Source organism: Panthera onca, chromosome A1 (assembly GCF_046562875.1).
Source record: "Panthera onca isolate mPanOnc1 chromosome A1, mPanOnc1 haplotype 2, whole genome shotgun sequence".
NCBI lineage: Eukaryota > Metazoa > Chordata > Mammalia > Carnivora > Felidae > Panthera > Panthera onca.
In genome coordinates this window covers 135117645-135137488 of record NC_138339.1, presented here as the reverse complement: position 1 = coordinate 135137488, position 19844 = coordinate 135117645, and the positions used below count along the sequence as shown (strand labels likewise).

General features: G+C 44.1%; 1 protein-coding gene across 3 annotated transcripts in view; it reads left to right on the top strand.

Moving 5' to 3' along the window:
- The window catches only part of GRAMD2B (GRAM domain containing 2B), a 136832-nt gene that overhangs the window by 95129 nt on the left and 21859 nt on the right, over positions 1–19844 (top strand). For all 3 annotated transcript variants that reach the window (XM_060636243.3, XM_060636244.3, XM_060636245.3), the window contains exons 2-4: positions 13470–13589; positions 16815–16926; positions 19763–19829. In XM_060636243.3, coding sequence (XP_060492226.1) covers positions 13470–13589; positions 16815–16926; positions 19763–19829 — 299 coding nt within the window. The remainder of the gene's footprint in view (positions 1–13469; positions 13590–16814; positions 16927–19762; positions 19830–19844) is intronic.

The window sequence follows — 19844 nt, the reverse complement described above, 5'->3', positions numbered from 1 at the left end:
GCTGTGGCTATTTACCTTGGATACAAGATCTCTTTTGGTTTAGAGGTGTTTAAAAATCATGGCCCTCTGCAAAGCTCATTGAAAGAACTTCTTAATTATCCTTAAATTCTAGCATTCCTACTATGGACGATAGGCACATTTATGAACTTGAACAGTTACACGTCCAGCTCATGTAAACAGCCTTGCTTTGATCATTCAGAATTGTCTTTAGTTGCATATGGCTATTTTGATTTATCACATGGCATATTCTTTTTCTCTCTTGCCTCCTGTATATGTATTCCTAATGATCCAGCTGCTCTCCAAAATCTAAGTTTTAATTTATAGTTATTTCTAAAGTACCTGAGGTACTTTCTGATCTTAATATTTTTGATATTTTGAATATTTCCCATAATAGCTAAAAATTTGTTAATACTGTACTTTCACTATTGTTTTTCTGGGTTTCATGCCCTATTTTTTTTTATTGTTTATTTTTTTATTTGGGGGTGGGGAGTACAGAGAGAGAGAGAGAATCCCAAGGAGGCTCTGCACTGTCAGGGCTCCATCCCACAAACTGAGATCATGACCTGACCCAAAATCAAAAGTCAGATGCTTAACCAACTGAGCCACCCATTGTACCCTATTCTTTTATATTCTGTCTTTCTGTTTTGGTAAGTTTTTCATTCTGCTTTTAAAAGTTAGCTCTTTCCCCAAACACATCCTTCAGGCCAAAGCTTTAATAAATGTCCTCTAATATATCTTAGGTACATGAAAGGGGCGTATTCTGACACTTAGCAATTGCTGGTGTTTAAGTTTAAAGTCCTTGGCCCTGAGAAAATTATATTTTGTTTAAAGGAGCTGTATGAAACATATTTTTAGAAATTTTGTTAGCACGAAGCAATGCAGCATACAAAATACTGTTTACATGCTGAGGGTGTAAATAATAAAAGCGAACTACCAACAGCATCAATCTACCTTTCCTGGAAATTGGAAAAGTCAATTGCTGCCTCCTTGATATATTCTCTTGTCATTTTCTTTTGTTGTTTTCCATTTGTGCTTGGCCTCAAAATACCACTACAGAGGGGTGCCTGGGTGGCTCAGTCAGGTAAGCGTACGACTTCATCTCAGGTCATGATCTCGTGGTTCATGGGTTCGAACCCCTCATCGGGCTCTGTGCTGACTGCTCAAAGCCTGGAGCCTACTTCAGATTCCGTGTCCCTTGCTCTCTGCCCCTCCCCCCCCCCCCCTCTCTCTCTCTCTCTCTCTCTCTCTCTCTCTCTCAAAATAAATAAACATTTAAAAAAATTTTTTTAAATACCACTACTGATAAGTTACTTATTTGATTATGATTCTGCTCGCAATCGTGGTTTCTTCCAACAATGAAGACAGTCTGTTTGAGGTGCCATAGGGTTTAAATTATCACTCACCTAACTAATGATCATTTACACACAATGCTGGTTCAGTGAAAGGGAGAGTGAAAAGACCACCTTTTTCTCCCCTCTCCCATCTTCCCCATTGCCCTCTTCCAGTACAAGCTGTAAATCACACCTGGGAAGGAGATGACCATGTAGGTTGAGAGAGAACTAAGCCCAAGCCCTTTTTAAAATGCTGATTGTCGTCCTGTACTGCAAATATACTCAAAGTTGTGCAGTCAGCAAGTATTAATCACACAGTTTCTTATATCCAGACATCGGAAGGGAACAGGTGGAGGCCAGTATCAGAAAGGTATGTGATTCGACATGCCCTGGACATGGAACCGGGCGGTGGGGAGGTTGTGGGGAGCTGGGAAAGAGCACAGAGAATACTCAGGTGCACAGACGGAGGGCAGAACATGATACAACCAAGGCCACAGGGAGAAGACCAACATGGCTGAAACAGAGAACTCTTTCTGAAGAGTGAAGGAAGATGGCACAACTCTGGCAGGTTTTGGCTCATATCCAGATGCCGCAATCTGATGCCCAATAGAAAGCCGCTGTTGGTTCTGGAGCAGTGGCCTAACATAATGGAGGCCGTGTCTCAGGAGGATGAATTGGGCATTGATGTCCCAGGGGACTTGCAGAGGGAGACCCTGGAGATCACTGCTTTGTGTTCAGATGTCGAAGGGAAACGTGTGCAGCTGCAGCTCCCCAGAGCTGGTGACTTCATCCTGAAGCAGTGACAAAAGCCCTTTTGGGCTTTTTTTTTTTTTTTTTTTTACACATAAGCTGGTTTGAGTTGGGTTTCTGTCCCTTCAGAATCAGAATCGTGACAATTAAATGCTTTTTGGGATTGAGTTGCCTTAAGCATTGAGAGAAGAGCAGGGATTGGGGCACACAGAATCAGAAGATAGAAAGGTAGCAGTGAGTCACGTGATTAGTCACCAGCTAGGTACTTGTCCATTTTAATGCGAATGAGGGGAGCTCTGTGGGACCCATTTAAAGAGGTGTGGGGGCACCTGGGTGGCTCAGTTGGTTAAGCATCCGACTTCGGCTCAGGTCATGATCTAGCAGTCCATGAGTTGGAGCCCCGCATTGGACTCTGTGCTGACAGCTCAGAGCCTGGAGCCTGTTTCAGATTCTGTGTCTCCCTCTCTGTCTGACCCTCCCCCTTTCATGCTCTGTCTCTGTTTCAAAAATAAAGAAACGTTAGAAAAAAAAAATTTTTTTTAATTAAAAAAAAAAAAGGTGTGTTGGAGGGGTGCCTGAGTGGCTCAGTGGGTTAAGTGTCCCAACTTCGGCTCAGGTCATGCTCTCCCAGTTTGTGAGTTCAAGTCCTGCATTAGGCTCTGTGCTGACAGCTCAGAGCCTGGAGCCTGCTTCAGATTCTGTGTCTCCCTCTCTCTCTCTGTACCACCCCCATTCACATGCTGTCTCTCTCTCTCCCAAAAATAAGTAAACATTAAAAAGAGAGAGAGAGAGAGAGAGAGAGAGAGAGAGAGAGGTGTGTTGGGGCCAGTTGGTGGCCTGGGGTAAGCCTTTCTTCCCTGCCTGGTATAGCTGCTGAGTAGGAGCTAGCCCCTTGGCTATGGCAGTGTGCTTGGGACTCAGCACAAGTAGTTTCCAGCCAGCAGAACCTTCCTTCTGCAGTCAGATAGCCTTTTTGCTCTTGTTCTCTTGGGCTCTGATGGTTTCTGAGATACTTTGCTAACGATATGTTAGCCACCTATTGCTGACAATAGACATCTGTTATGTCGAACTGTCACATCTAAATCTATGTTTGCAAAACCCCACTCACCCAACTCCATTCCCTCCTATGGTCCCTGTAGTTTTTGGTGGCAGTTCTATTTTCCCCATCCCCCAGAACCTTGGGGTTATCTTGGATGTTGCTCTCCATTGCTTGTTCTCTGCTCCCTTCTGGTATTATCTCTGGATTTGTTCTCCAGTGCAGTCTCTGCTTCTTGCCTTAAACTCGTCCTCCTGTCTGCCTCCAGCACCCCCCACCCCACCCCTGTGCCTGGCCACAGATGGAGTATAATCCTCCAGAAGTACGTAGCTCATCAGGTCCTCACGATCGAAGTGTGGGAAACAGTGAGCACTTAATATCCTGTCTGCTTAAAAATTCCTTCTGCTTAAAAATGTTCACTTTATCCCTGCTGCACAACAAATGAAGTCCAAACGCAGCCCGCTCTCATGGGACTCAAACTTGACCACAACGTAATTGACTCTTCTTTCTGCTGCCTATACTCCAGAGAAAACCAAACTGCTAGATTTCCTTGTGCATGTGTGACTCAACCTTGTCTGCGTGTTTTTGCTTCTGCCTTTCCTTGTATTTCTGCTGCCCTTTTGGAATCTCTACAAGTCTAAATTATATGTACCCAGCTCAAACGTCCATCCTTCCTTCCCCCAATGACCGTTGCACAAATACAGTGTCTCTTTGGATAGAAAAGTGCCAAAGGTGACCACATTGTGATACTGGAAGGTTTTGATTTTCTCCATCCAACAGGATTGATTGATTGATTGATTGATTGATTTTTACTTACAGCACAAATAGAAATACAATTTACACTTCCGGTTTCTTGTACTGAAATGTATTTCTGACAGCTTTAATATGTGTCTGCTAAATGAGAAAAGACATATTGCTCCCATACACACACACAGTGATCATGCTTATTTCCTCCACAAATCTTCCCTGGTTTTCCTCTTGACAATTGGAAGAGATTTCTGAATTCCCAAGGCACTATCTTTGTGGTAGACATCCCTTATAACCTATATTATGCTTTACTTAGGTGCTAAATTAAAATTCCCTGTAGAGGCTAAGTCCTGGAGAGGGCAGCATCTGGCAGTGTATTTTACACTTAGTAGGAACTCAAACATTGGAGGATAGTGGGGCCCCCCGGGTGGCTTAGTCGGTTAAGCATCTGACTCTTGATTTCGGCTCAGGTCATGATCTCATAGCTGGTGAGTTTGAGTCCTGGGTTGGGCTATGCACTGACAGTGCAGAGCCTGCCTGGGATTCTCTCTCATTCTCTCTGTCTACCTCCCCCACTGATGATCGCTCTCACTCTCTCTCTCTGCCTCCTTCCCTCCCTCCCTCTCTCTCAAAATAAATAAAACATTAAAAAATAAAAACACTTGGAAACAAGGACTTGGATAGCAGACCCACCTACTTTTATGATTTATGCTATATTTTACAACTTCTTTATAAGGATATTAACATGTTTTTAAATGTTCACAAAATAATACAGTGCATTAAAATTTATCAAGAACTCAATTCCTGCCTCTCCCGTTCTCCATCTGCCTCTCTGGTAGCTTCTTCTGACAGTACCTGATTTACCTCTTGTGGTTACTTCATTATCTACAAAAATGTTTATATTTTTTCTTACTAACTTTAAACCTTATCTCTTCACTTTCCTGTTTTGATGGAACATAAGTCAACTCAGACTAACTCCCTGCTTCCCTCTACCTACCCCCAATGTTAAGTAGGCATATCCCTCTAAGTCCTATTTTCTCTTTTATCCCTTTATTTTTTTAATGTTTATTTATTTGAGAGAGAGAGAGAGAGAGAGAGAGAGAGAGAGAGAGAGAGAGAATCCTAAGTAGGCTTGTGCTGACAGCACAGAGCCCGATGTGGGGCTCACTCTCACAAACCATGGGATCACCACCAGATCTGAAATCAAGAGTCTGATGCCTAACCGACTGAGCCACCCAGGCGCCCCAACATTTTATTTTAATGTTATGCCAACCCCTAATATCCACTGAACTTCTAATTGTTTAACATCATTTATTCAAAAAGTCAATTCTAGAATATTGCAAGCATTGGTTACGTAGTTGTGATAAGACTGTGTCTCCTAAATGTTTCAATCAATTGACCATTAGAAAAATTGGCAAAATGTACATGTAAGCAGCTAATTCACAATACAGGAAATTTAAAAATATATGAGAACATACTCAACCTTACTCATAAGAAGAGAACAGTAAATCAAAATGATAATGGGATTTTTCTTTACCTCTCACATTTGCAAAGATCAAAAATTTAAAACGAGTCATTAAATTACTATTGTTATCCTGTGTACCAGGCACTCAGAAATTTTTTTTTTTTTAGTTTCACACTTTACTAGTAAGAATGTATAAACACTGTTTTACATGGTGGGTGTGGCTTACAAAACCTCTACTGAGGGCAATTTGGCAACAACTATAAATGTTTTAAATTGTGTTTGTTTTGACACAGGTGATCCATTTCCAGGAAATTATCCTATGGATATATTCACACACATAATAAACATACAAGGATATTTGTTGCGGTGTTATTTTTATTTGTCATTAGACTGAAATCCACCTAAATGCCCATCAATAAGGAACTGATTAAATTATAATTCATCCTTTACAGTGGAACTCATGCAGTCATTAAAAAGAATGAGGAAGCCCTGTATATTCTGATAGGGAAAGAGCACCTTTATAAACAAAAAAAAAAAAAAAGAAGAAGAAGAAAAGGAAACTATATGATAACATGGTATCATTTGTGCTTTAAAAATACACACTCAGATGTGCCCAGCCTCTTCCTGGAAAGACACACAGTTGCCAGGAACAGTAGTGGGTGCCTCTTTGGAGAAAAACAGGGCCACCGTGAAATAGGGATAGAAAGGAGATTTGGTTTTTGATTTGTAACTTTTTTTTTTTTAAGTTTATTTTTGAGAGAGCACAAGTAGGGGAGGGGCAGAGAGAGAAGAGGAAACAGGATCCAAAGCAGATTCCATGCTGGCACCAGTAAGCCCAGCGTGGGGCTTGAGCTCAAGAACAGTGAGATCCTTGTGGTTTGTGAGTTCAAGCCCCACGTCGGGCTCTGTGCTGACAGCTCAGAGCCTGGAGCCTGCTTTGAATTCTGTGTCCCCCTCTCTCTCTACCCCACCCCTGCTTGTGCTCTCTCTCTGTCTTTCAAAAATTAATAAACATTAAAAAAAAAAAAGTAAATAAAAAAGAACAGTGAGATCATGACCTGAAATTGAAGTCAGAAGCTCAACCAACTAAGCCACCCAGGTGCCCCATTTTTGTAAGTTTTTTTTTTTAATTGAAGTCTAGTTGATACACAATGTGACAGAGTTGCAGGTGTACAACATAGTGATTCCACAGGTCTATACCTTATGCTGTGATCACCATGAGTGCAGTTATCGTACAGTATTAAATACCATCCAATTGTATTCCCTGTGCTCTACCCTTCATCCCCGACTTACTCATTCCATAACGGGAAGCCAGAATGTCCCCTTCACCCGTTTTCCCCATCCTCCTACTCCTGCCCCTACCCCTGTGGCAGCTGTCACTTAGTTCTCTGTATGTATGGGTCTCTTTCTGCTTTTAGATTGTATTTATTCATTTGTTTTTTAGACTCCCACTATAAATGAAATCGTAAGATACTTGTCTTTGTCAGTCTGACTTCTTTCACTTAGCACAATACCCTCTGGGTCTATCCATGTTGTGACAAATAGCAAGGTCTCATTCTTTTTAATGGCTGTGTGATATTCCATTGTGTATCTATACTGGATCTTCTTTATTCATCGATAGATGCTTGGGCTGCTTCCACAGCTTGGCTATTGTAAACAATGCTGCAGTAAACATAGGGGTGCATATATTTTCTCAAATCAGTATGTTTGTTTTCTTTGGGCAAATACCCAGAAGTGGGATTGTTGGGTTGTATGGTATTTCTATTTTTAATTTTTTGAGGAACTTCCATATTGTTTTCCACACTGGCTGCCCCAAGTGACATTCACACCAACAGTGAACAAGGGTTCCATTTTCTTCACACCCTCACCAGCCCTTGTTAGTTCTTGTCTTTTTTAAGTCTGGCCATTCTGACAGGTGTGAGGTGATATCTCACCGTGGTTTTGATTTTCGTTTCCCTGATGACTGGCGAAGATTAGACACATCTTTTCATGTGTCTTTTGGCCTTATGGATAGCTTCTTTGGAAAAATGTCTATTCGGGTCCTCTGCCCATTTTCTTAGATTATTTATTTTTTGGTGTTGAGTTGTATAAGTTTTTTATGTATTTTGAATACTAACCGCTTACCAGATAAATCATTTGCAAATAGCTTCTTGCATTCAGTAGGTTGACTTTTTATTTTGTTGATGGTTCCCTTCACTGTATACAGGCTTTTTATTTTGGTGTGGTCCCAATAGTTTATTTTTGCTTTTGTTTCCTTTGCCCAAGAAGACATATCTAGAAAAATGTTGCTAAGGTTAATGTCAAAGAGATTACTCACTCTGTTTTCTTCTAGGAGTGTTATGGTTTCAGGTCTCACACATGAGTTTATTTTTGTGTATGGTATAAGAAAGTGTTCCAGTTTCATTATTTTACATGTAGCTGTCCATTGTTCCCAGCACCATTTATTGCAGAGACTATATTTTCCCTATTGTGCATTTTTGTTTCCTTTGTCATAGATTAATTGACCATATAAGTGTGGGTGTATTTCTGGGCTCTCTATTCTGTCCCATTGATCTATGTGTCTGTTTTTGTGCCGGTACCATACCGTTTTGATTACTATAGCTTTGTGTAGTATATCCTGAAATCTGGGATAGTGATGTCTCCAGGTTTGCTCTTCTTTGTCAAGATTGCTTTGGGTATTTGGGGTCTTTTGTGGCTCCAAACAAATTTTAGGATTATTTGTTCTAGTTCTGTGAAAAATGCTGTTGGTATTTTGGTAGGGATTGCACTGACTGTGTAGATGGCTTTGGATAGGATAGACGTTTTAACCATATTCTTTCAATCCATGAACACGGGCTGTCTTTTCACTTGTGTCCTCTTCTCTTTCTTTCGTCAATGTTTTACAGTTTTCAGAGCTCCATTTGTGACTTTTGAATTATGCCTTCTGCTTCTAATACTCAGAAATGAATATGTAGATAGATAAATAAAATGTAAAGCTTCTAGACCAAGACAGACTGTATCTGAATTACAAATGAAACTCTTTTTCCTGACTTACAAAAATCTAGTTGGGGAGATTTAGCATTTACTTTGTAATTGGAGACGCTGAGGGGTCTTAGAGGGGCCTTAGAGGGGCCCTGGTCTCCATCACCAACTCCTGCACCTTTGTACCCCATTCTGTTCCCTTATGGTTCCTGTGAAGTCCCAGTTTGTACTGTGGCTGCTGCCCACCCACCCCCAGAGCCCTCCTCTGTCCTTATAGCCCATCTTTTGCTTCTCACAAATTGCCACCCTTGCCTGCCAGCCAGTCTTGAAGCCACTAAGCAAGCAGAACACCCAAATCAAGGGTTTGGTGCCCCAGGCCTTGGCTTGCCCAGGTGCACATGAGTGTTCAGTACAGCATTTCAGCACAACACTGTACTGTGACAGACCTGGCCTTCATCACAACAGTCCCATTTCCAGGATTTTATCTCATGGAGACTGTCTGGGGAAACATAGCCTATCCTCAGGTCACTTCCAAACTTTGTTGGTCAAGACTGTGGTTTCAGGATATGATGATCAGGGATTTTTTGTTTAAGTGACAATGGATATAAACCTACCCTCACCCACACTACCATAAGGGAGTTTATGACATTTTTTATGCCTTCGCTTAGACCGATTTAACTTGAAGGTAGGTCCAAACACAGGAATTCACCACTGGAATTGGGAAGGAACACAGCTACCTGGACTGAACCACAGGGAGGTCCCAGTTCTCATTTACCTGGAGACACAGCCCATTCACTCACATGAGATGCAACTGAATCCTCATTCTGCCCAGTAGCTCCTTGGACAGCTTGTAACTTTTGAATTATGCCTTCTGCCTGGGACTTGCTTGGGATGATGGCTAAATTCAACTCATTCCCAGCATGAGGGACAAAAGGCCTGGGAGATGAATGTGACAGGAGAAAGGAGAGTGGAGTTTACCTTAAACTCAAAGAGACTCTTTCCAGGACGAATGGGACTTGGCTTCGTGTAAGAATTCTGATTCTGAAAAATGGTGAAAGGTTGATCATCTTATCATCAGATTAATGAGGTCTGGGAATTGACACATAATGTACTGTCGATAGGGATTGTCCAACCCGTGTTTTTATTTGTAGATTGCATAACAGTGCGGGGCAGTGTCTCTTCCTGAAAATAGCACTTCCTAGCTGGTGATAAGAACGCATTCTCCTAAACAGTACTATCCGGCTTGGTTAGCATGAGCATGACTCTGTCTCACTGCTCTGGAATCCCTGCTGTAAGCTTTCAGGGCCTATAAGTGGCCCTTCAATTGGGTTGGAGATGGGAGAAGAAATAACTTGCCAAGGCAGAGTACAGATTGATCCTCTGTCCCCAGCATCTGCTGCTGCTTCTAAGCATCCTTAAAACCACCAGCCACTTGTTTGTTCAGCTGCCCAGCCCTGAGCATCCTGCCCTGCCATCGGGAACCCTTCTGATAAGCATTTGTTGAAAGAGGAAGGTTGGAACATGCCACTGCTGGGGCGTCCACTAGGGCCGCCTCCAATGATCGCTGAGAAGTTCCAGCAAGTACGTCTTGCAAGTACCCAACGCCAGCAGCAATTATTTGGCGGAAAACAGCCTTTGCCATCACTGCAGTTAAGGGTGTGGGGCAAAGATCAGCTCATGGCGTGTTGGGGAGACCAGACCTCACCCTCACCAGTAGGGCAGGAGAGCTCACTGAGGACGACATGGACCGTGTGTGTACCATGATGCGGAATCCATGCCAGTATAAGCTCCCAGACTGGTTCTGCAACAGACGAAAGGACGTCAAGGATGGAAAAAATACAACCAGGTCCTGGCCAATGGTACAAACACCAAACTACGCAAAGGCCTGGAGCGACTGGCAAAGATTCAGGCCCAAAGAAGGTGGCACCCCTTCTGGGGACTTCGTGTCCGAGGCCAGCATTCAAAGACCACAGGCTGCTGTGGCCATACTGTGGGTGGGTCCAAGGAATCTTTAGGCCTTGTCTGTGAATAAATAGTTTATACATGGAAGGAAGGAAGGAAGGAAGGAAGGAAGGAAGGAAGGAAGGAAGAGGGAAGGAGAAAGAAAAAGAAAAAAGGAAGGAAGGAACGAGGAAGGAAGGAAAAAGAAGGAAGGAAAGAAAAAGGAAAAGAAAGATTATTCTTTTGGTTTGGTTTTGGGGTTTTTTTAGTTGACCCTCCTAGTCACTGTCCCTGAAAGGCCTTGTCTTGTTTAAAAAAAAGAAAGAGGGGCGCCAGTGTAGCTCAGTCATTTAAGTGTTCGACTCTTGATTCTGCTCAGGTCGCTCAGGTCCCACAGCCCTGGGATCGCGCCTCGCATCTGGCTCTGTCCTGAGCATGGAGCCTCCTTAAGATCTCTGTCTCCTTCTGCCCCTCCCTGACTCATGTAGGTGTTTTCTCTTTCTCTCTAAGAAAAAAAAAAAAAAAAACGAAAAAACCTGATTTCTTTATTTTCATGCTTTAAATGAGACCTGTTACTTCCTCTCCCTTGCTGGTGAATTCAGCTTTAGGGCTGGTAACTTGAGAGCCACTGAGGGGCCTCAAGGAACCGTTCCATTCCCCTCCCACGCTCTGCTTACTCAGACACTGGCAGTCTCTGCTGTTGGGATTGTCCATAGTTTAGTCTGCCGCCACAGGACGTCAGAGGTAAGGGGTGCTTGCAGGAGTGATCTCGTCTGCATTAAGAATCAACTTGCTTGAGTTTTCCGTAGCACTTCAAGTCAACAAAATTCTAAAACTGAAATCAGCCCATACAGCAGTGTCACTTTGTGTTTGAGACACTACAGGATGAATCCCATATCAGTCAACATGTATTAAGGACCACTATGAGCAGGGGCACCTCAGTGGCTCAGTTGGTTGAGTGTCTGACTTCAGCTCAGGTCACAAACTCATGGTTTGTGAGTTCGAGCCCCGCATCAGGCTCTGTGCTGACAGCTCAGAGCCTGGAGCCTGCTTTGGATTCTGTGTCTCCCTCTCTCTCTGCCCTTCCCCTGCTTATGCTCTGTCTCTCTCTGTCTCTCAAAAATAAATAAAATGTTTAAAAAATTTTTTTTTAAAAAGGACCACTATGAGCCAAATGCTGAGCTGAGTGCTGTGGAAAAAACACACGAGTTCCCCATTTTTAAGGAATTTAGTAATTGGATAAATAAGACATTTGCCTAGAGCTGAGGTCCCCTTAGGGCTACATCCAGAGGGGCACATTTTTATGAGTGCTTCTTAGTGGGAAGGCTCTTTCTAAGTACACAGAGGTGCTGGATAGGACAGCAGTGGCTTGGTTCTTGTATAAAATCAGTAAATATGTAAATAAATGCTGAGTGGATTATTGAGGGTCCACACAGATTTATTCTCCCTACTTCAAGAGGGGCTCTCAAGTGGATTGCTGTCTGATGCCTTTGAAGAATCAGAATGTGTGTGTCTTGGGGAGGGGAATTAGGAGAGATATGCTCTAAAGCCCCTTAAGAGTTCCCAAATTCTCTGAGTCTGTGAATTAAACTGGATGCTAACATTAAACAAAATCCTCTATTTTAAACCAGAGCGGTGTTTTCCTATTAATATTTCAAAGCCTTCCCTTTACCTTTCATCACATAATGCAATTCATTTATGGACTGAATTCTTTTAATGTGCTTAAGTGCTTTTGAGTGCTTTGAGAATTGAAGAAGTGGAAAGTTGGGCTCCCGTCCTTGAATATTTATGTACTTAGGAAGAGAGAAATACTAACCACAGTATAAGAGTATCCACCATATGTAGGGATCGTCCATTGGATACCTTGTCAAATACCCTTGGTGTTGATGGTGACACTACAGCAGTGTTACTGGTATGGGCTGGCAACCTCAAATACTGTGAAAAGTGTCTTAAGCAAGCAACCACAAAACTTCAACTACCCGGTGACATTTCCTGCCTGTGCGGTCATCTGCAGGTGAAGACACCAAGTAGGTGGTGAATGGGGATTAAAATTAGCCGAACGATCATAGCGACGCTATCTTCGTATTTTCCCTTTCTGTTCAGCCACCGTGGTGTTGTCACATTCTCAGAAATCTGTCTTGTGAATCCTGTGCTTTGCAGACTGACACCAAAGAAGGTCTGCTCCATGGAAATTAAAACACCGTGTATGTGCCTTCCCGCCTTCCTTTCTTTCCTCTTGCTCGTATTGGAATTGGTGTCCCCAGTCCCTAACATTGAGGGAACTCAGCTCCTGTAGCCACCACACTCATTACCTCCATTGGTTTGTGGTTCAGCGTGCAAACCATCCTGACTTGCTTTTGCCTCTAGTCCTTCGTTTACCAAGGTCAGCCCTAAAAGCCTAGTGATCGTGATTATATACCAGCACTCACCTAGACTCTGTGGTCAGTATAAAAGGCAATAAGATCCTCACCCCGCCCTGGAGCTCTCACACTAAAGAGCTAATAAGGGGGCTAGATGGATGGACCAGTGACTGGGGGAGGGGGGTAGATGGCAGGGAGAAGAGTTAGAGAATAGGAGGGTGAGTGTGGACCCAGAGGCCTCCCAACTCAGAACCATTCTGATTCTGTGAACTTGGCCAAGTTGATAAGTGAGAGCCTCAGATTCCAGATCTGTAATCTGGGAGTAATAATTCTTACCCAGCCTGGGTGGCGGTGTAGATTAGACTGGAAATTGCTTAGAGAGGTCCTTGGTTAAAACATCGACAACCCAAAATGGGACCTATAGATATCTACAACATTGGGTGTTAAGGGAAATGCAGACAAAGGGGCGGGGGCTCCCAGCAGAAAGGCTCACAGCTGGCTGTGAGCCTGTGTGCTGTGCATGTGTGTGCAGGGGCCCTCCCAGCCTCCAGGTGATCTGTCACCTCAGCATGCTAGCTGGGCAGAGCTGGGCAGCGTGGGGCCCTCCTGCGCACGCCCGGCAGCCACCAAGTCCCCACAAAGTCAGATGTTTACCTGCAGCAGCAGGCAGGACCTGGAGCTCCTGCCCTTGAGGCACCAGCTGAGAGGCTTCAGAATGGAGATCTGGAAAGCGCACAGCTGTCCACGCTGACTTCAGCCTGTTGTGGGGCTTGAACATCATTCCCCTCTCCAGAAAGCAAGGTTTTCTCACCGTTTTTCCTTCCACACGTCCCCCTTCCCCGGATGTCTAAGGTGAAACGTTTTTCTCTCTTCTCCAGCTCAGAGGCTGAGAATGGTTTGGAGGAGAAAAAGAAGATCTGCAGGTCGCCAACAGCCCAGTCCCCTACCCCGTCCTGCGAGGCTGAGTCCCCAGACCAGAAGAGAATCATTTCCTTGCGGTGAGTGTCCTCACGTTGACGCTTGGTTCTTTGGGGCCTTTGGGGAGGAGGGGTGGCTGGGAGGAGCTGATGTTTCTAGTTCAATGGCCGTTGTCACAAGTGAGGATCCACTGTAACCAGATAACCCCCTGAGAAAGAAGTGGGGTGGTTTTCCTCAGTCTCGGCACGGATGCGTGCCTTCTTTTCTCATCCCTTTCTGGCAGCTTACTTTCTCCTTCCTGCCCCAGCCTACTGCAGAACACCTGCCCCTCTCTTCAAGGACTGATCTTGCTAAGTGATAAAGCCAGGATAGCCCATTGCCTGGCATAGGTTGATACAGCACCTGGAAAGGCTGGCCGGGGTGCTGGTGTGGCCCGCCCAGGTTGGAGTATCTGCTCTGCCTGTGCGTGTGCACACCTGTCTCGCTTTCCTGGCAGCCACGAAAAAGCAGAGGGGGAGCCCTGCCTGGGATCCCCGGACAGGGTGTGCATGTCCGTTTCTTGGGGCCGGTGCTGGTAGGTCCAGCGGCAGTTTGGTCGTGAGCCTAGAAGGGAACAGGCAGTTTTGAGATGAGGCGCGGTCCCTGTCACTCTCAGAGACTCTTTGTTACATGCTTTTTCTCACATGCAAGGAAGAAGTAGGAGCTCAGAGTTGTTTTTGTGCCCTCATCAGAGAATGATCATTTCAGTGGTCAGTTACGGTGCATGTAGCCAGGGGTCTGTACTGAGTGGTGGAGCGATTGTTCATGTCTCTGTTACTGGAACTGTCAGAACTGTACCTTCTGGGTCTTTGAGCCTCTGCTAAAGGATAATTAAATAATTCCTGCCTTTCCCTTCCTTCCTGGCTTACACAGCCCATTCCCTCTCTCCACATCCTTCCTTCACTCAAGACCAAGCCTAAGTCTTCTCTCTCCCCCACATTTTTCTTTCCTGCCCCTTCCACTTCTCTCTTCATCAGTTCTGCATGGCTGTTTGGACACATCTCACTTTCAGTGCTTCTCTCCATAGCTGTTTGCTGTCAGAGCACCTTGCCTCACTCAGCAAATGAGGCTCCAGCAAACGCACAAAGCATGCCGTTTCTTGTATCTTTCACCATTATTGACTGGCTCCAGCAGGCGCTTTAAAAACACTGTGGCTTTTTCTCTGCCTCCCCCAGGCTTTGGGTGAGAATAATACACTCATCATGAGGGCGTGTTTGTCAAACGGTGTGGGTGTGTCATCTGTGCAGTTGCAAAGAGCCCCACGCTTGATTTAATGCTCTGCCCTGTCTGGAAATTCCTAATACTTGAATAAGAGGCCCTACATTTTCATTCTGCACTCGACTTCCGGTCCTGCGCATAGTGACCTGTGAGATGAGAGAGTAACAGAGTAGACACAAAGATACCAATGCCATATAAATAAGCGCCCCTTCCACCCCTTCCCCAGAGACCAGTGCTGTGCACACAAGCCCCTTCTGCTTGCGCCTCTTGAATTTGTCAGGGATACATCTGCCTTGCCTGTCAGAATTTGCTTACAGTCCTTCAAAAGGGCTGATCGTTGCCTTGATGATTCCATTAACATTTACTAGTGTGAATCAGTCGTGGTAATTAATTCGGATTAGTGGATGGTATACTAATAGGTAAATTGCCATTTGTAAAAATAATTTTATTTTTGACTACAAATGTTTACTCATAATTTCAAAAAAAAAAAAAAAAAAGTAATCCCTAGAATTCCAAAGTCATTTGTATCTGCGAATAGGTTCAGTGGCCAGTAGCTAAATCCAAATCTGACACCTGGAATCAATGAGAGGTATTTCACCTGTGGTTAGAGCATCATGGACCCAAACTGTTGTGGCTGGCAGCAGCTTGGAATATCATTTGGCCCATCTTTTCAGGGCTGAGAAACCCAGAGTCTGTAGTCTTAACTGCAGTCATTTCTGTCTCTCAGTCACACCCTTGTACCACCTGAATTACTCAAGATTCTTAACTCTGCTTTGAACCAAATACTCATTTTTTTTTAATTTTTTTTTTAACGTTTATTTATTTTTGAGACAGAGAGAGACAGAGCATGAATGGGGGAGGTTCAGAGAGAGGGGGAGACACAGAATCTGAAACAGGCTCCAGGCTCTGAGCCATCAGCACAGAGCCCGACGTGGGGCTGGAACTCACGGACCGTGAGATCATGACCTGAGCCAAAGTCGGACGCTCAACCGACTGAGCCACCCAGGCGCCCCTAACCAAATATTCATTTTAACTGAGCCTCTTTCTAAGGAATCATACTATAGGATCATGGATTTCATGTGCCATTTTTCCCCATAATGAAAAAAAAATACATAATTGTATCATAAAAGTTGTTTGTATATACATCTCTGAAAACCATACATGCATTCCACTTGAGAATGATTCTGTTTGTCTGTCAGGTTGAAGATATGTGCAAATTCACACACCTACTCAAATGAAGAGCCAGGACTAGAATCACCTTAGAAACAAATACTGGAGCTCTGACCTCTGTCCTTAGTAGAACAAAGGAAAACTTGACTTTACAACGTGGTCTTCATTTTTATCCTGATTTCACTTCTACTGTTTTCCCACTCTGGGATGTTTTGTTTCTCTTTTCCTTATACCCAACTCCTGCTTATCCTCTGAGGCCCAGTGTATTAAACCTACGTTGTGCTGTCGATCTCCTCTTACCTCCTTTTGAACTTAGGGTCTCTATACCTCCTCCTAATAGCTGTGGTATGTATTATTATTGGGTGCTACATCTTGTACTGCCTTAGAAAAAAGATGTTGGATGCATTCACAGGCTTCTTAAGGAAAAAGACCGTCTTGTGTCCCTCTGGGCCTTTAATACAATGCCCTACTCATTTAACCCATGTTAAATATTAATAGAATTCTGAAACGAAAATATTCTTTGATCGAATTATAGCTGCAGTTTTGTTTAATAATTTGCCTACAGTACTTTTACTGCTTAAAATCCTTTGAGATGGTATAATTACCTTCACAATTCAGTTTGTATTTCTCCCTTCTAGAAGTCTGCATTTCTGCAGATTGAGGTTGTGGCCCTGTGAAACCATCCCAGTCTCCCACACACTATGCTGTGTACATGTTCTTAGAGTATTAGGAGTGATCACTGGTGTCCAGAAAAACAAAACGAAACAAATGTCAGGTTTTCTTGTGAGATGGCATGCTAATCAAGATTTATTACAATAGGATTAATGAGTAGCATTAAACAATTCATCTTACAGACTCCCTGGGTTCTCTTTGCTCAGGTCAAAATCCAGTTTTGATGGTGCCTCTTTAGCAAGTGATAAGAACGACTGTAAAACAGAAAGCAAAAATGAATCTAAGATGGACAGGAAGAAGTCTTCGTCTTCCAGCCAGGTAACTTGGGAATGCAGACTGCACTGATCAGAGGATGGGGGGACCCCTAGAGCCAAGGGAAAGGAAGGACCCAAATGTGTATCTTCCTGCCGTTCACGACTCTCGTAGGCAGATAGTAGAGAATCTGGAACACAGAACAGGATGCAGATCCTTTGGCCGACTATTAATCAGTTTCATATTTCCCCACTGACCTTCCGGTATATCCTGGGTGGCGGTGAGTTGCATACCGTGACCCCTAACTCTGACAAGTGCCCCAAGAGCAGGGACCTATGTGGTCATGTGCTGGTCTAAAAACCAGCCAAGATAATTAGCTCGCCTAATGATTAAGAGAGTTGTGATGTCCTTGCATCAAAATGAAAGAGTGTGATACAGCACCTGTGTGAATGGAAGGCAACCCAGCTTCCCACTGAAGAGGAAAACCTGTGGGCCGTCACGATTCTCCTCCAGAAGCAGTTCAGTTCTGCTCTAAAACCCACCCCGATAGGTAACTAAGCCCAGTCCTGTGTCATGGAGTGTGGCATACTTACTGGGACCAGTAGTTTGAGGTTGTTTTTTAACGCTCCCCCCGCTAAATACTCGAATATGTGTTTCCTAAGAAGGAGAACAAAAAACCCATTGGCACACACAAGAAATTTAACTGAATAGTAAATACACAAAAATATTACTCCTATAAAATCCATTTCAGAATTCCACAATCTTCCAGTAGTCAATGCCTGCATAAATGTTTTTTGCCCCCCCCCCCCCCAAACGAATCCAGTCAGGAGCCAAATAATGGATTTATCTGTCCCTTTTTTTTTTTTAAATTTTTTAATGTTTTTATTTATTTTTGAGACAGAGAGAGACAGAGCATGAGCAGGGGAGAGGAAGAGAGAGAGGGAGACACAGAATCTGAAGCAGGCTCCAGGCTCCAAGCTGTCAGCACAGAGCCTGACGCGGGGCTCGAACTCACGGACCGTGAGATTGTGACCTGAGCCCAACTGACCGAGCCACCCAGGCGCCCCTATCTGTCCCTTTTAATGTACATCATTTCCACTGCCTTTTTTTTTTTTTTTCTTCCGTTTATTACATTCACATTTGTGAAGACTTCATGTTCCAGGTTGTTTTTTGGATTTTTTGGCTCAGGTTATTTTTCTTAAACGCTTTCATTTTTGAGAGAGACAGATCACGAGCAAGGGAGGGGCAGAAAGAGAGGGAGACACAGAATCCGAAGGAGGCTCCAGGCTCTGAGCTGTCAGCACAGAGCCCAACAGAGGGCTCAAATCCAGAACCAGGAGATAATGACCTTAGCAGAAGTCGAACAAATAACCACCTGAGCCACCCAGGCGCCCCTTGGCCCAGGTTACTTTTAAATCAACTCATGCAACCAATGCTCACTGTAGCCATTAAAAAAGAAAAAAAGAATCTCAGGAAAGCCTCCTTGGAACACCTCGCTTTAATCCGGGTAACTTTCTGGATGCAAAATGTACTTTTAGGAAGCAGCATGAGATAACCTACTTTACATGAGGCGTTTATAAAATAGCTGACTTGCGGGGCTCCATCGATCGCCTCTAGGACCTTTCTAAAGCTCTTCCTTATGGCGATCTTGGGCCAATTCTGCGTGGTTTGGCATGAAGGGCCTGCTTGTGCTGTCTCTCTGTTCTGCTCATAAGACTTTTTTTTTTTTTTATCAAAAGCATCCTGTCAGAGAGCGCCTGAGTGGCTCAGTCAGTTAAGTGCCCGACTTGATTTCGGCTCAGGTCATGATCTCAGAATTTGTGAGTTCAAGCCCCGCGCTGGGCTCTGTACTGACAACATAGAGCCTGCTTGGGATTCTCTCTCTCCCTGTGTCTCTGCCCCTCCCCTGCTCATGCTCTCTCTCTCTCTCTCAAAATAAATAAATACACATTAAAAAAAAAAAAAAAATCCTGTCAGCCAGAGGTCCTGTGGGAGGAGGACCAGTTCTGCCTCTTAGCTGAGTGGTGCCATTTAAATGACTCAGTTTCCCTGAGGCACACTGTCCAGATGAATGGAATGGGGACACCAATTCCCCGGGTTATTTTGGGGATGCTATTTGGGAAGGCATGTGACCAAATGTAAATGGCTGGCTGTACATTGTTGTTGTCGCAGTTGTGGAAACACATGCCTTGAACATGAAGCGATGTGCCATCTTTCAGACTCTTGGGGCTGCCACCGCCCTGGAGAGTTAAGCTTATTTTTACAAAGTCCTAATTTGGCTTGATGGTCGTGTCGCCCTGACACTGGCTAAGGATATGCCCTCACGACAGAAAGAGTGATAGGGACAACACCAGGTAGTGGGTCTTTTGGATGTATTGTCCGTTTAAGCTTTATGGCGGTCCTCTGAGACAGGTAGTATATGTGCCTTCTGGCACAGAGGAGGAAGCTGAGGCCCAGCAAAGCTAACTCACTAGGTCACAGTCACACACCAAAGGGGACATGTAGCCAAGACTTGAGCTAGGTTTATCTGAGCTCTTAACCACTGCTGTCCTCCTAGAGTACTTGGATCTTTAGTGGCCTAGGATCTACTACCTTCCCTGGTGAGATCCCTTCGTGTCATTTATTAGGAACGTCCTTGGCCAGCCACCTTGGCACAAGGCTGCAGCATGATTTCACTTGTCTTTCCAACCAGCAAGTCACTATCTTGTTGGAAAATGAAACCTTTGTGCCCCGCCTTCTTTGAGGGGTTGTGTCGAAGACTGTACGATCAGAGACAAGGAGTTCCTAAAGATACTCTGTGAAGGGAGGGGAAATTTGTTATGTAATTTACATTGAAGTTAAAATTGGTGATGTTATGCCAAGAAATGCCAGCGGTGACGCCTGTGTTGTGTTCTCCTTGTAGTATAAGGCAAACATGCACTTCCACAAGCTGTTTCTTGATGTCCCAACTGAAGAACCATTGAGGCAGAGTAAGTTCTGACCTG